General features: G+C 38.8%; 1 protein-coding gene across 1 annotated transcript in view; it reads left to right on the top strand.

Annotated features, from left to right (window-relative positions):
- Window positions 1–18,127, top strand: part of pdgfd (platelet derived growth factor D) — a 202,421-nt gene that overhangs the window by 110,085 nt on the left and 74,209 nt on the right. The window contains exon 2 of the mRNA XM_008108043.3: window positions 16,428–16,632. Within this exon, the coding sequence (XP_008106250.1) occupies window positions 16,428–16,632 (205 nt within the window). The remainder of the gene's footprint in view (window positions 1–16,427; window positions 16,633–18,127) is intronic.

The following is an 18,127-nucleotide window of genomic DNA, read 5'->3' as shown; positions in this document are numbered from 1 at the left end:
CCCTCCGCACATTTTTGGGCAATTTTGCCCAGATCCTTCCTTTGGGGCGGGGTCCTCTGTTTTTTCTCTCTCTCTCTCTCTCTAGGGGATGCATGCCGGCCAACTGTGGCCGGCGCAGGGTGGGGTCTTTGCTGCTGAGATAGACATTGGGGTTCGGATCCCCACGGGGATTTTTTCTTTCTGCTTTTTTCTCCATCTTGGCCATTGTGGTTCGGATCACCACATTGATTTTTTCTTTCTTTTTGCTGCAATTTTTCCCACTCCCCCTGCCAGTGCTTTTAATGGATCCAAACCCTCATGTGTATCTCTGCAGCTAAGCCCCCGCCCTACTGCTTTAGGGAAAGGGTCAGGGGTGTGGGATCCATGCCCCCATGTCTATTTCCGTAGTTTAAGCCCACGCCCTGCTGCTTTGGGGAAAGGGGCGGGGGTGGGAGCTGGCCCACGGTGGCCGGCTCCCCAGGGGATCCAAGCCCCCATTTTGCCATCAGGCGATAAATCAAACCAACGTCGCACAAATCTTACATTTCTTGGGAGGGGGAGGGGCTTGACCACTGTGGTATAATGGCCTCCAATATGGATGCCTGGGGAAAGTCATTGCGCATTGTGGCAGGCAGCACAATGTGTCTCTTGGCCAATGGCCCCCAATGCCCTAACATTTTGACAGATTTACGGGCACTGAAACAATGTTACACAAGTAGAAGAAGGACTTTCACAGTGAAGGAACCCCTATTGAACAGGAAATAACAATTCAAAAGCAGGAACAGATTTTTTGCAATTGGTAAATACAGTTTTTTTATATGAACTATGAAATTGCGCAATAAATCTTAGGAAAGGGCAAACGCTCTGCAATTTAGCGAGCAAGCAGGGTGGATTGTGTTCTCCCACTGTACCAAATTTGATCAGTATAGCTGAAAAAATGAGTGCAGGAGAGCCCCCTAACTCCCCCCCCTCTTGGGCTGTTTTTGGGCCACTGCGCATGCGTGTCCGCCATTAACGAATTAATTTAGAAAATAACGAATTTTCGTTAATTTCGAATTTTGGGGGGGGCGAAATTTGGAAATGACTTCAGAAACGAAACGCTACCCCCCTCTACTTTTGAAACGAGTTTAGAATCAATTTTTTCGTGGATCGCTCAAGCCTAACAGCTATGTAGAATGGGCCCTACCCTGTCCACTGAGTTTTAACACTAGCTACTGCCAGGCTGTGCAATTTTCTCCTTCATAAAACTAGGGTGATGTCCTCTTTCTGTCAGCCTTTATTTGTGACTTGGCTGTGAATAAAAGGGACTTCTAATGGAGTGTGCATGTTTCAATTGCTTTTTAAATGGTTGCAAATTAATGTTTTCAATACAACTGATTATTCAATTTTTTTAAAAAAAATTGTATTTCCCTTGGCTTAACTGTATTTCCTTTTAACTTCCCTTGTCAACTGCTTTCTGCCTTGAAAATCCAAAGCCAGGATATAAATTAAATGAATAGAAGGACATAAAAGATTAGAGTCATAGTACCATGGCGGGGGCAGTATCCTTTTCCTCAGAAAAGAATCATGATGTCATGCAGTTTTCATTGGCTATGATTGATGTCATTGTCTAGAGTGGCATACACCCATAGGAAGGAAAAAGTGTTACATATAGTATTTTTTTTTCTCCCAAGAGGAATAGTTCTGCCATCTGAATTCTCTTCCCATTTCCCAAAGGCTGCCACCAGTGACGTAATTTGCTGTGTAGACCATGAAGTTTTTTCTCCCTTCATATGATCTCTCAACTTTCCTTCTGATTTATGAGTGATCCAAAGCAGAGCAAATTAAAAATTCCGCTTACTATGAAGAAATAGGGCAAGAGGGAGAGAGAGGGAGCCACAGAACTAGCTGTACAATTTTGGTTTATTTTGCATGTCTCGACCTGCAGATGAACTGTTCTTTGGCTTGGATTCAGATATGCTTTTCTCCTCTTTACTTGAAACTCTACGAATTCCACTGGCTCCCTCTTGCTAGCTGCCTAGCCAAAGGAAATGAAAAATACTTGTCTTCAAAGCCGACACACAATTAATCTGATGTGGGAATAGATGGTGACAAAACACTGGCAGGTGTATGTGTGTGAGAGAAACAGAAGTGCTAGAAAAATAAAATAGATATAGGAATAGTGCAAAAATAAGTCAGATAAGATTTCTAGATATCCACTGAGTCTCCGGTTTTTGTGGATGAAAATTCTCCAGTTTTGGAGGGCTCAGCTTCAGGCAGGAGGGAAAGGCCGTGTTCAAATACCCATAGCTATTAAAGGAGTGGCTTGCCATACTTTGCAATGTTTAACTAATTGGTCTAGCTACTTATTTAATTTCTCCTTCCTTCCCAGTCTTTGTAGCACCAGGACTCAGACACCACTCTCCTTGTTATCCACTTTTTAACTACAGTAGAGTCTCACTTATCCAAGCTAAACGGGCCGGCAGAAGCTTGGATAAGTGAATATCTTGGATAATAAGGAGGAATTAAGAAAAAGCCTATTAAACATCAAATTAGGTTATGATTTTACAAATTAAGCACCAAAACATCATGTTTAACAACAAATTTGACAGAAAAAGTAGTTCAATATGCAGTAATGTTATGTTGTACTTACTGTATTTACTAATTTAGCACAAAAATATCACGATATATTGAAAACATTAACTTCAAAAATGGCTTGGATAATCCAGAAGCTTGGATAAGCGAGGCTTGGATAAATGAGACTCTACTGTAGTTGCAAGTGTTTGTTGTTGTGTGCCTTCAAGTCATTTCTGACTTATGACAACCTTATGGCAATCTATCATGGGTTTTTCTGAGATTGGGTCAACTAAGAGAATTGAACCTTGGTGTCCAGAGTCACAAGCCAAAGCCAAATACACTTTATTAACTACCTTGAGAGGGGAGAGCATGGTTGACCGTCTCTTTAAGAGTAGAGAATCGCTCCTCTTATATAGTCATAAGGTCAGTATTACTTTTCGTTTTTAATCAGGAGAAACAACAATATCCAAAAACCAAGAGATCCCTTGCTCTGCCCAAAGTCCCTTACATTAAAGGAGACAGAGACTAGTTTAAAACCATTTCTTTCCATGAGATTCTATGGCTCTGCATCAAAGCCCCTATGATACAAGAGACAGTGATCCAGGTTAAAAGCATTTATTTCCATGGAATCCTATGGTTCTACATCAAACCCCATAGGATACAAGAGACTGCTGATGGCTGGGCAATGAAACAGGATGGGAAACTTTTAATGGTTCCCATCATACCTGTTTTTCAGTTGTAAACATGGGAGTAAAGTACGATAAGAGGTCGGAGTTCTGAACACGATTGCTGATCCGTGTACAGAGTTTCCTCCTTTTAAGACATTTCTGCCTCTTTTCAATCCTGGAACATGTGATGAGCTCCATGCCTCTCCATGCTTGAAAAGAGACTGAAATGTCCTATGACTGGGAAATTTCTCAATGTGATAAATATCCCTTATTCCAGCTGCCTACCTCTTTCCCATATATATTCATGTATTTTGATGTGACCTGTGGATATGATGAGAATCATAGAATGGAATAACACCTTAGCCACCACCAATACCATTTTAGCAGGCCAGTACCACCTTAGTAGGCTAAACTCCCTGGCTGCCACCACTGCCCTTTTCCCACCCAAGCATTCAAAAATACCAGAAATTGTGCCACATTAGAGACATTAGAGGAGAGGTTTGCTTCTTTTAAGTTCTCTTGGAGTTGACTAATCTCCCACCTTTCAGCATGCTTCTCAGGAAAGGAGATTATTCATTTTTGATAGGAGTTAAAATACAGTACTTAACCCATTGATCATTTGGCCCAGTTTTGAGGGGTTGATTTTTTGATTGAAATTTCTAGAATTACACATTAATATATACAATATGTGTTGACTCACCACTTAACAATTGGCTCAATAGGTCTGTGCCAGCTGGGACATCAATAGATTCAAGTTGCTGACTTACCATTCAGGGGGTGATTTACTATTCTGCTACATCTGATACTAGGAATTGGATTTCAGAATTTTTTTTACTGAAAATAAAATTGGTTGCTATAACTTTAGTAATGATATTGGTTTGGATCAAACCCTAGTTATTTTATAGAGTGGAAACACAGAGATCATTGGGACTTTGATATTGATCTGTCTACTTTGAGCCTCACCAAGTCTGGATCAAAGCCAGTGCTGACATTTTTCAAGACACAATGCACATTGTGAAAGTAAGCTGATTTCGAGTTTTTATTAATGGTATTGATTACTGTCCAATATCTTATAGACTTATTAAACTGCTACCGTATCAATTGGAAAACTGCTCCTTGCTTGCTTGCATGATAAGGCTCCAGTTTTTTTTCTCTTGAAATACAGTGCGACTTTTTATTAAGCATTATATAACAGTGCAAAATGCATATTTGCTTAATAACAACCCTGTAGTTTTATACCATTTGAACTAACATCTTTTCAAAGCCCAACATTTTTGTTCTGAATTTATTTATAACCTTTCCCTCTTTTTTCTGCTACGAGTTTCCAGTTTCTATTTATTGCTACTATTTTAACAAATCTTATTAAACTGTTTTTAGAGAGAGTAGAAATATGCAGTGGCAGAGATACTACATTGTGTAAATCTGCATTCCTTAAATGACAAACGAATTTGCACTCACACTGGTTTAACTACCAGTGGTGTGGAATTCTAGGATTTGTAGTTTAGAAAGGCACCAGGACACTTTGGCAGAGAAGATTAAAGATAGAATCATAGAATAGAATAGAGTTGGAAGAGACCTCATGGGCCATCCAGTCCAACCCCCTGCCAAGAAGCAGGAAATCGCATTCATAGCACCCCCGACAGATGGCCATCCAGTCTCTGCTTAAAAGCCTCCAAAGAAGGAGCCTCCACCACGGCCCGGGGGAGAGAGTTCCACTGCCGAACAGCCCTCACAGTGAGGAAGTTCTTCCTAATGTTCAGGTGGAATCTCCTTTCCTGTAGTTTGAAGCCATTGTTCCGTGTCCTAGTCTGCAGGGCAGCAGAAAACAAACTTGTTCCCTCCTCCCTATGACTTCCCCTCACATATTTGTACATGGCTATCATGTCTCCTCTCAGCCTTCTCTTCTGCAGGCTAAACATGTCCAGTTCTTTAAGCCTCTCCTCATAGGGCTTGTTCTCCAGACCTTTGATCATTTTAGTCTTTAGACTTTAGATCATATAAAACTACAATTCCTTTGATTCCATAGCATTGAGCCATGGTGTTTCTGGGGATATGTAGAGTCTACATACATAGGCCATATGAGTTGGTTCAAGGATGAATGGTATATGAGGTGTCCACATGAATTATCCCCGACTTTTGAAGATGCATTAAGGTGAGTGGACCTTAATGCATTTTCAAAAGTTGGGGATACGCTGAAGCTTCCCTGAAGTTCTGGAGGTCATCCACATTTTGGACCAGTGTAAATGGGGGGCAGCTTCATATTTGGAAGGAACTATGGCTGTTCAGACAACCGTCTCACTTTCCCTGGGCAAAAGCAGCCTAGGTACAGGGGATGGCATTTCTCTTCTCTTGCCTCCATCATTTTGGGCATTACAGAGGACCACTAAGCACAAATATGGAGGTGATCATCACTTGGTTTCTGTGATGACAATAGCCGAAGTGACAAAGTGATTGCCAATGGGGGAGAGGCAGGAGCAATTCCTCCTTTGCCCCTCCATCTCTCACAAAACTTCATCACTCCAGTTACCATCCTTACAGGTGTCTGCTTTTGGGATTTTTTTTAAATGTTCATTTTTTTCAACCCTTGGGTGGTAGACTCTGTGGATATAGCATCCATAGATAAAGAGGGCCGTCTGTAGTCTTTGTATGAATTTTAATATTTTTAATATGCCACAGGGTGACTCTCATAGTGGCAAAATTCCTTGCAGTGGCAGCAAGGCTGAGCAAGCAACTAACCTCTGATAGGGGTATTACTTGAAACCATGTACAATGAACTCCTGAGATGGGAGAATTCAAAATGACTGTTCATTTACTGATGGGTCTATGGACCATAATAAATACTGATGTTGTTGTTGTTTTTATAATGTTTGATGTTTTAACTTCTACATTATTACATTATTTTTGTAAAACTTTATATTTATACTTTTATTCTGACTTTCATATTTTTCATTTATATTGTTTTAAATAAGGCACAAGCTGGTTTGATTATTGGGAGAAAATCAGGATATAAATGAATAAAATAACAAGTAATTATACTGCAAGTGCAATGAGCCTTTTTTAAACCCGGAGAACTAAATTCATTTTTCAGAGTTCACAGTGACGTTGGGGTGAATGAAGCCAATGACAAGGGAATGGTGAGAAATTCAGGGCATTTTAGCTTAAAGTTGCTGTTGTTATTTACTGAACATTAGGGACACTTCTATATAGTACAAAATGCAAAATGATCCAGCATAAAAAATTATGGTTTGAGCCCAGCTGTGTCAACACCTAACTGGTATGACTGTCCATGACCAGTGACACCTTCCCCCCCCCACACACACACACACATTTCCCCCCCCCCCAAAAAAAAAAACTGTAGAAAAGCTCGTAACTGTTCCCAGAGGCTTCCTGTTTCCTTATGCAGTGATGATGTGACAGAGACTGGAGAGGGCAGCCCCCCATCACTCTCCAAAGTTGTACTTCTGGTTAATTCGCATTAGCCTGGATGTGCTATTTGGACACCCCAGGCTAATGTGACATTTACATTACATTTTCTGGCAGTGTAAATGAGCTCTCAGAGAGGTGCCAAACCCTTTATAGAATGGGAGAGGGAGACTGCACAAAAACCTGGAGACTCCCAAACAATCATGTCATCAGACAGGGAGTTTCACCATCTGAAAAATGCCTGGAAGGGCTCGTGTTCCCCACTTTTGTTTAATGAAGAAAACATTTCAGTATTTTGTATACTTTAAAAAACCAATGTTGAATTTGGACTTCTCCTACCTGATCCAGACCAATTAGGGAAAATTCCAACCATTGTTTCTGTTGTTATTAATAACCAGCTACCACAAATGGTCTGTTTTATTTCTGTCTGTTGGTGGTTATCCTTATCTTGGCCATTGATGTTTTTAGAATGAGTCATATTTTTCTGCTTCCCATCTCAAAAAGCATCATCTCAGCATAGACGTCCAGCAAATAATCTATTTAACATTTGGGTGGGGATTTTGATATTATTTTTAGAAGAACTTGCCAAAATTGGTATTTTTTTTATTTCTAACAAAAAGCAGTTAAAGAACCTAACTATGAGGAAAAAATAAAACATAGAGAAAAGTGAAACTGACTAACTTCTCCATTCAGAAAGAGGGTCTTGATTTCTTTGCTCCAAAAGGTCTCACTTTGAATCCCTACATATTCAACTATCTTTCTGGTGGTAAATTGTGTTTCATCTTATTTAATATTTTCTTCATGCTTAACAACTATGGTTATGGGTGTCTTTCACAATGTACATTTATAGCACATCGATACTACTAAAACTGCCATGGCTCCATCCTATAGATTCCTGAGATTTGTAGGTTGATGGGGCACTGGAATGCTTTAGCAGAAAATCCTAAATACTTCACAAAACTACAGATCCCAGGGTTCTACAGAAGCAGTTAAAGTGATGTCAGAGGTCCATGTTTGTCTATTGTGAAAGAAATAGTTGGGTGGGGGGTTTCACATGAAGGGAATGCAAAGTCAACAGATAGGTCCATTGCTATTTTAATACTGGAAATTATCATCTCCTTCTTTTTCCTCCCCTTTTTGTTCTTTTGAATATAGCTCTGAGAATTACAATGCTACACCAGCCTTACCTTTACATCAGTTCAGAGTTTGTTTCCTGTACCTAAAAAGCAGTCCAAATATGATATTCCTTTCTGTGAAGTCTGAATATGGAAGCATTCAAAAATGATTTCCAGCGTCCTTATGTGACCTACAGTTTTTGGCTGAATATTTTCATCTCTTTATTCATCCACTTTTGTTACTCTGTCAGACTTTTAAGTAATCGGGCCAAAGAACAAATTTATTTACTGCTTACAATTTTGTGTATGTGTTTGGTGTAGGACAGATTTCTGTGGATGCGACTCATCAAAATTTCCTTTCTGTGGTGTGCATTGTTGAACCTTTTGAAAAACCTGGAATAAGTCCATGTATTTGGATTTCTGTGTCAGCCAACCACTAAAATAAGATTGATAATATCAGAACTGGCACATTAGTTGGTTGGCACTCAATGACACAGAACAACTTTATATTCATAATCTTCCAGCTATTTCCATTGTGACTGCTACTCTCCAAATTTGTATTTGTCTCTAAACCTTTAAAAGCAAGAGAACGGTCCCCAATGTTACCAACAGATCATTATTGCTTGATTTTCATTTGTAATTTATTTAGGTTTATGCCTGTGTTTGTATTTACATCTCTTAGGTCTTACTTTCTTGCTTTTAATCATCAGTCTTTGGCATTGTGTGCAATAGTTGATCTCATTATCAAGTTGGGAATATACCAAAAGCGAATCATTTGATTGTTCCTTTTGTTATTAAAAGTTTTGTTTTTCATCTTATTCAAATTGACTTTTTAATTACTTTATACTTGTTCATTCCTTATATTTTCATAATACATTGCAAACAATTTCATTCATCTTCATTATTCTCATTCATTTTCTATTGCTTTTCACAGGACAATATAGCCAGTTTCCTATTTCACGTAACTTGGTTGGCTATCATGCAAATATTCCTCTTTCAACTGATCAGAATAATCAAATTTCAAGTAGCATGAAACACCTACAGTCATACATCATGGAGGATCTTCATGGAGGTTAAAAAGTTTTAAATCATGAGTGTCCGTTGCTTTCAGTGGGAGATCCAGCTGATCCCCAGCCCCATCATCATGCTTGCAATTTATGTGTTTTGCATCCAATTGCCATAGTTCTGTGAACAAAAATGGATATATTTGACACTAAAACTATATACACAAAGAGAAAATGCACTATTTGATCCAGCAATTCCATGTCTCGCTTAGTGAGGATTTTAAACATTCTGGCATGTCTGGAAGAACTGAACTTTCTTTTGTGTATCAAAAGAAGAGAGAAAACATCTCACAATATTAAGACCAATATCAATAGACCATCATCTATCCATTTCTCTTTGGCCAATTTTGGCCTTTTCTTTAGCATGTTTCCCAACCCTGCTGTAAATGTCTTCTTCGTAATCGATTACTCTTCATTACCCACATGTTCCAGTGAAGGAAATGAAAAGAAATGAAAAATGTGAAGGTATATCTGGCTGGAAATGAAAATACTAAAGCCCTTCTTCTTTCAGCACCATAATATATCATATTTATTTCCTAACCTTGAATTATTCAAAAGTGAGAGGTGGTTTTGGGGGGCATTTGTCAAGGTATTGCATTCTCAGCATTGCCCCAGGCTTGGTGTGCAAAGAAAGCACAAAAAAACCAGAAGCAAACCTTCCTTGGCTCAGTCACGAAAAGGATGATGAGGGAATGCTATTGTGCCTTTCTTGATTAGTAAGGTGGATGAACTTACATCATCTGTCTTTCCAGAGCATTATGAAGCTCAGTTAAAACCATATTGCCTCTGGCAGTCTCTTCTCAGCAGGTTATGGAGACATCTAGCGTAAACTTACCTTAAAAAAGAAGGGCAGATTTCAGCTTAAATACCAGGGAAACCTAGTCTGCCAATGCATGTGAAAATAGCAAGAGGTGAGGTAGTATAGTAGTCAGTAAATGAGGGATTTTGGGCTGCATCAAAAGGAGCATAGTGTCTAGATCAAGGTAAGTCATGGTGCCCCTATATTCTGCTTTGGTTAGACCTCACCTGAAATACTGCGTCCAGTTCTGGCTCCCACAATTTAAGAGAGATATTGACAAGCTGAAATGTGTCCAGAGGAAGGCGACTAAAATGGCTGAAAGACTGGAAATCATGTCCTATGTGGAGCACCTTAAAGAAATGGATATGTTTAATCTGAAGAAGTGAAAGCTGAGAGGAAACATGATAGCCGTGTTTAAATATTCTAAAGGATGTCATAAGAAAGAGGGAACAGGCTTGTTTTCTGCTGCCCTGGAGACTAGGATGTGGAGCAATGGAATCATATTACAGGAAAAGAGGTTCCACCTGCACATTAGGAAGAACTTCCTGACAGTAAGAGCTGTTCAACAGTAAAACTCACAGCCTCAGAGTTTGGTGGATGCTCCTTTAAAGGCTTGTAAACAGATGCTGGAATGTCATCTATTGGGAGTGCTTTGATTGTGCTTTTCCTGCATGGCAGGGGGTTGAACTGGATGGCCCATGTGGGCTCTTCTAACTCTATGATTGTATACAATTCTAAAACAGTAAGAGGCAGCTGAAAAGTCCCATGGCAACTAATGTGGAGCAACATGAGATGGTACATTCTCAAACAGATGGATTTCTGCTCACTTGGATGGCTCTCAAGAACGTATTTTGATGGGACATAAGAATTTCTTGATGAGGGGCAACTACATGTGCATAGTAGCAGAATGACAGAAGTGGTATAAAGGCCGGAAAGGTGGTAGAAGGAAGCTATTGAAGAACTATCAGGAAATCAGGAATAGCCCAATGATTCACCATTTGCTTCCAGTTGCCTAAATTATACTGGTAGTTCCATCTACATAGAACTGACCTATTATGCACTTGTTGAAGTCTGAGTCAGCACCATTCATATATTGTAGTTTTTCTTCAATCTGTTGTCGTTATCATAGAGTCAAACAAGAACTCTATGATTCGAGTTGGAAGAGACTACAAGGGCCTTCCAGTCTAATGTCCTGCCATGCAGGCATATACAATCAAAGCACTCCTCACAGATGGTCACACAACATCTGTTTAAAAACCTCCACCATCTTGGAGGTAGTATATTCCACTTTATAAACAGCTTTTGCCATCTGTGTGTTCTATGTCAGTGTGGCCATGAATCCAATCTTGGTTTTATTCTGAAATTTAAATGAGTTATCCAAAACTTCGGACCTATTTGGAAAGCTCCTTTAAAATTTAGATTCAGAGTGAATTTCACTGCCTCACTGATAGGGAAAGCCCCCATTTTCCATTGATACGAACCAACCCCTTGGACTGATTTTAAGTGACATACGGTATGAAGACATTTTTGTTTAACACATAATTACAGCAAAGCCAAGTTCCTTTGGGAGATTGGGAAATTTGTAGTGGGGATTATGTCTTTGTTATGATGCAGCTTCATCATTTGGCAGGAGGAAGGCATTCTTAGAAATGCCCAGGCTCTTCTTTCTCTATATTTTTCAAACCGTTTCTGCAGATAGAGTTATTCTCTAGAGAGGTGGTTGATGAATAACTGACATACTTCCATTCCTTATTTGATGGATGTAATATCCACATCCACCCACCCAACAGAATGTACACAGCCCAAGGAAGAGAAGAAATGATTACATTACTATTTCTAAGTGGATTTCAGTAAGAATGCCACACTTTTAATGTTCAATTTGATTTCTTTGTGCGTAAATATCCATACTTTGGAAGCTTTACCTAATCAAACGAGGAGCAGTCCATTTGCTTTGTTTTGAGGAAGGAAATGAGCTACACTTAGAGACGGGGGTAGTTCTACACTGTAGAATTAATAGAGTTTGCCATGGCTCAAGGCTATAGAATAACGGGAGTTGTAGTTTTACTAGTCTTTAGTCGTCTCTGACAAAAAGTACTAGTGCCTTAGCAAACTAAAAATCTTGGTATTCCACAGCATTGAGCCATTGCAGTTGAAACAGTATTCAGTTCCATTAATTCTACAGTGTACATGTACCACCAATTTAGCACCAGAAATGTGGTGGAATATGTAGGGATTCAAAGAAAACTTTTTAAAAGCTAAAAAGTCAAAGTAGTGTCAAACAGTATTAATTTTACAGTGTAGACCTGCCACGGTGCACACGTCTCCTGGTACCCTCCATTGAAGTGCCTCCCTGCCCCCCCCCCGCTAATGTTGTGTAAAGGATTACAGAATAGTACCTTGTAATCCTTCAAAAAGAGATATATGCTAAACAAGATTTAAGTTCATACATGTCACCAATAGGATTCCAGCCAGAATAGGCAGAACTACCAGCTGACTCTGAACACGACACACATCATACACAGAGTTTTACAGTAGTCCTTCCACTGGGCGTTGGCAATAGAGTCACATTGGAACACTAACAAATGCCTAGAGAATCGTTCTTTCTAGAAATCTTCTAGTATGACAAAAAGTTGACCATGGAATTATATTGGATTTCCTGCAGAAATTTACCATGGAGGCCCAACTGGAGAACATTGAGATTCCTAGATAGAACATAGAAATCAAATCCACAAAAGTTAAACTCCCAAATGTAGAGGACGAACTGTACATGCAGCCAGAGATCTGTCCAGAGGAACTTACCATATATTATTTGACTTGATAGGGAGAGTTTAATAGGAAGATTATCTATGCTCATCTTAGTAGTGATTTATTGGAGGGTCACAGTTAATGCCAATGCACTCTCTGATGTGAGGATCTGGGTCACAACCTTCTGACATTGATTCATATTGCCTTTGACATAAAGGTTCTGTCTCTTCTTCACACAATTAACCTGCAGCTGACCTAAGACTAGACATTTCTAGCTTATCTAGCTAAAAGATTTACAGGATCATAGAACTTAAAAGGGTTTAGGGTACTATTACCTTGTAGAATGAACATTTGCTTTAAGCTGAGAATACCATTTGAGAAAGAATGAGTGCACTTTTGCCTTTTGCCTCAAGCAAAATGTTTCATCGATCTAAGGTCGTAAAAATACTACTTGAGATTTGAGGAGAGGTAATGTTTTTGAATTTCGGGAGCTGATAATGAACCTAAATTTGGTATTGATAAGAGTAATCAAGCTTATTGAAAAAATTCCTTTTGATATTTTGAATTAGCCTTTATTTTAAGATACTAAAACAGGAATTATCTAATTGATAGTCTTGATGGTTCCAGCAGAAATGGGCATTCGCATACACGTATCAGAACTGTGTCAAATTATGAAGCTTTTTGAAAGTGTTGGTATTGTTGTTGTCCTATAACTTGAAGTCATTTCAGACTTTTCATGGGATAATCTGAAGCTAAAAGTGTGTGATTTGTTCAGTGTCAGCCAGTGGGTTTATATGGTTGAATAGAAATTCAAAACCTAGTCTTCTAGAGCAGTGGTTCTCAACTTGTGGGTCCCCAGGTGTTTTGGCCTACAACTCCCAGAAATCCCAGCCAGTTTACCAGCTGTTAGGATTTCTGGGAGTTGAAGGCCAGAACATCTGGGGACCCACAGGTTGAGAACCACTACTCTAGATTCATAATCCAGTGCTGAAACTGTTACGCCACACTGGCTCCTATTTGACACTATGATTTGCTAGGGGAGAAGATGTCCTGGTAAATAAATGAAGTGTTTAATATGATTTAGATGGTTTTGAAAACATGGTGGCACGTAAGGAATTTTTACATTGCTGGTGAAATCATCCCACCAGACCAATGCATACATATTCCCCCTCTTGAGAACCTGACACTTGCAGTAATCATGGTTGAAGTAGAACTTCACATGCCTTTGTTCCTGCCCCAACACTGGATTCTGAAAGGATACTAGCCACAGTCATCACATTTAAATAAAAGAGTAAAAAAAAACAAGTTGCTATCAGAGCCACAGTAAACACCCTGTAGTAGCCCCATTCTGAAATTATTTTAGATTATTTCATTAGAATGGCTCCCCCTTTATGGAGACCTTAAATCTCTCCCTCATCCAGATAATACAATGTTTCAAGGAGGGATTATCCATCATCACCACTGCAGCACTTCTCAATATTATGGTCCAGATCCACAAACATTATTTTCTATGGCATTGTAACCATAATGTAGGACATAGAAAAGAACCTTATGTGTTCTGGCAATGTGAGTTGTTATTTGATCATCTCTGCTTGTGATTTGTTGTTGTATTCTTCATGTAAGTTCTCAAACTAAGCATAATTTCTTTGACTAGTGAACATGATGAGAACAAAATTAAAAATAACATTGTGGCTACATGTGCCTAATTACTCTGAGAACAAAGGTGGGAAGTAATGATGGGAAGTTACTTAGCAGACAGATGTCATCTGAATCACACTTCAGTTGACTTTGGCCAACAGGACAGTGATTCATAGTGTAGTTGCCTTAAAGAACAATAGGTCCAAGGGTTCCATGACACCACAAAGTTTTTAGAAAAAATGCTGGGGACAATGCTGAAAATAAGCATCAGGGATAGGCTGATTATATCTTGTTCCAAAGGAATGTCTTTGGGTGTTGCTGAAGAAATTTTATTTCTACCCCGCCACTATCACCTCGAAGGGACAGCCAACAAAATACAGCAAAGTGCCGTATATAGATAATAAATAAATGTGAAATGATAAAAACCACAGAATTACAACCACACACATGCATAATTACAATGTAAAACATTAAAATTCATAAAATGTAGTCATAACTATGGATAAAAACAAGTTGTTTCAATTGACATAGCCCAGTACTGACATGATGCCTACAGTAATTCCTCGGACTAATCCTTTAAAACCTACATAAGATCAAAGGCTTGATTAAAGAACCATGTTTTTAAGCTGGATCGGAAGGCTTGAAGCAAAGGGGCTAGGCCTGATTTCTCTAGGGAGGGCATTTCAAAGCCAGGGTGCCACCACCGAGAAGGCTGACTTTCTCGTCCCCACCAACTGTATTTGAAACGGTGGTGGGACCAAGAGAATGGCCTCGCCAGCAGACCTCAATGCCCACACCAGTTCATAGAAGGAGATGAAGTCTCAAAGACAGGTTGGATCTGAAGCATTCAGCCTATCTTAGACCGCATCTCCTTCTAATGACCAGTGTTTCGTTATTTAAAGAGCTGTACCTTTTGTATGTCTCAAAAGAAGATCAGCCCAGAAGTTAGAACTCATGGGAAGTGGCCAATGATGTAGATCTATACTTAAAAGGAGCTGTGCAACATGCCATAGCCTGTCATTAAAACAGGCCTTACTCCTTTTGGCCACCTTTCTAAAGTCTGAATTAAAAGCTAGTGTGCCATGATTGCATTTCTGATGTGGAAGCCACCAGTCATCCCTACATACCTGACAGTGTCTGGAATCTCCCCAAGAATGTGGGATATTCATTAAGTAGAGTTTGTCTTTTGATGATATAGTGTAGTGTATATGGTGAGGAACAATAGATGAAAAGTAGATCCCATGGTTGGCAAGATTTTTACAACTGACTGGCTTTGAAGAAAGAGCTGTGATAGTTTTGTATTTTCTTTTTTGTAAAAAAAAATGTGTATTTAAAATGTATTTTATTAATTAATGTTTTAATTAGTTTAATTATACTTAAAAGTGATCATATTCTATATATTTGTATTGGTAGCTGCGGAATCTTTTGGTTTGGTTGGTAATTTTTCTGTATCAGTTTTAACTTTATAATGAACTACCTTGTCCCAGGTGCATAAGAAAGGCAGAATACAAATCAAATCAGTCAATCAACTCCCAAATTCCATCCCTGGGCCTTTCAGGTTTTTTTTTTTTTTAAAAAAAGGCAAAGAATGAGGTATCTTTAAGTGTCGCTTTTAGTTACATGGATAATACTCAGTGTTTGAATAATTGGATTTTCTAGAAGATTATGATCTGATCCAAAATGGGAAATATTCGATATCGGTGCCGGATCCCAGCCTTAATTATAGTTAGGCTTCTAATGGACCCACTGAAGAAAAAGAAAGATGTCACTTTTATATGATGGTATCTGTTTTTCAGGTTTCAAGCCATTTGAAAAACTTTAAGGCTACCAGAAACAAAAAAAGTGCTGCTTTCTGCACTAAAAATACCACATGCAATTTTTGCACTGAAATTCCAACGTACAGTCTTAAAATATGTGCATATTTCAAAGTTTGTCTCAGCAAGAGGAAAATTGCTGAAAGTGTTAATTGCTTCTTCCCTTTTCCATAGTTTGCCCCCAAAAAAGTAAGCATGCATTTCAAAAAGTGTACACAGAAAATTGTGTAAAATTTTCAAGACACTGAAGGCCCCGAAACTTATAATTTTGGGGAAAACATCAAATGAATACTTTATTCCATGAGAATAAAACATTTGCAAAAGGAGAACATTAGGAAAAGGGCACAAAATATATGTTGACAATTAGTTGTTGAAATATGATATATTTTGGTGGGAGATAATATAATTTTTAAGTGGATTAAAAAATGGTATCCTACGCAGAATTGGAAAACAGTGAAGTGAGCAATTGAAAAGAACAAGAACACAAGTAAAATTTGATTGCTTTTTAGAACCTGTAAACGTAATGTTTAGTTATTGTAAAATGCTGCTTTTTAACTTTTTAAAATGATTTTCTCTGTTCTGTTCTGAACCACATACTAATTTTTACAAGTTGTGATTACTAACAGAGAGCAATCACCTCACAGCCTTGTACCGTAAAGAAGAGACCATCAGCGTCTGGGAACATGGCTCTATCCACAGTCCACGCTTCCCACAAAGTTACCCCAGAAATCTGCTGTTGACATGGAAGCTGCTTTCGCCAGAGAATGCAAGGATACAGCTGGTGTTTGATCCTCAGTTTGGACTGGAGGAGCCAGAGAATGATATCTGCAGGTGAGTTTGGGGGGAATAAATGTCTTCATAAAATGTTAAGTGAGTCTTTTATAAACAAAAAAAAAGGAGGGGGGTAAAAAAAATCAATGAGTTAGACAAGCCACATGCCTGACTCATCATGGTTTGAACTGCCCAAAAGATCCACTGCTCCAGCCCACTGCCATGCTGGAATCCACAGCTAAAGCACCACCCAAACCCTAAACACCTCCAAAGGAGAGTCCAGCATCCTCCAGTCTATTTCATAGTTGAACAATTTTAACAATACTTCTCAATGTTAAGGTAGAATCTTTCTGTCTTTCTTTCTTTCTGTCTTTCTTTCTTTCTTTGTAATTTGAAACCATTTGTTCATGTCTCAATCCCTGAAACTGATGTGTTTACTAATGTTTTAGAGAGGATTGTGGGATTGTCTGTGGCATGCAGTGATGAAGATATCAGTCAAGGGAATGATGATGAGAAAGTTGACTGGGAAAGTGAAAGTGCAGGCTTCCAAAGTCAGGCAGAACAGCCAGAGACATTAGATAAGGAGGAGGTGAGTGGGGAATTAAGTGATACAGAAGGCTCCCAGAGAAAAGCACCTGGAGATACAGAAATCAACACAGACCTCCATTTACAGATCAGAGCAGATAATAGGCATGCAGGGCAGATGGGTTAAGTGGGAAAGTGGGGGGGGGGGAGATTTCAAGGGAAGCAGACTGCTTTCATTGCCCGCTTTTAATTGGCAAGGTATTTACTTTTAAGGTTGTTCAGCAACGTAGTGTATGGAGTAAGAAGCTAGGCCTGAGTTCTTGATTCGTGTTTCAAGTCAAGCCCTTTGATTTTGGGATTCAAGTATCTTGGAAGTTTCTGAATTCCTGTTTTATATTCATGATCATGTTTGACTAAGTTTACTTTTTTCTTGAGGACATTAGCTGTTCTTGTGATTTTTGGCTATTCCTGGACTGTACTACCTTTGAATCTGTTTGAGACTTTGAGATTCCTATTGGATTATTGCTGATTGCTAAACCTTTTTGGATATACCTTTTCTTTCGCTATTCCTGCATTTTTCCTATATTTTTGATATATTCTACAATAAATTGTTTGCTTATATTCTGGACTCTTGCTTGGTGCTGTGATCTTAGGGGTTTCCCGGCCTGGGGTGCAACACCTTGGAGCAACAGATATTTTATTTCTCTCTTTTTAAAATTATATTTATTAATACACACATTTTATCTGCATAAAACATTGAAGGTGGGGAGGGGAGGGGGGACAAAAATCACGGTAGTACATACAACCACATAGGATATCAAACGTGCATACCTTTCCTCCGTTCTACATCTAAAACTACACTAAATATACAGATTTTATATGTCACATCCAACTTGCTAGATCCTGATTATAGATGATATAGATAATTCTTTCTCCTCTACAACTATCAATTTTTAAAATCTAAATCATATTGGAATATATATCTTCTTTCATTCTAATATGCAAAAAACTTTACTTATTCTCAGGTAGC

This window comes from Anolis carolinensis, chromosome 3 (assembly GCF_035594765.1).
Source record: "Anolis carolinensis isolate JA03-04 chromosome 3, rAnoCar3.1.pri, whole genome shotgun sequence".
Classification (NCBI taxonomy): Eukaryota; Metazoa; Chordata; class Lepidosauria; order Squamata; family Dactyloidae; genus Anolis; species Anolis carolinensis.
This window is presented reverse-complemented; position numbering and strand designations above follow the sequence as displayed.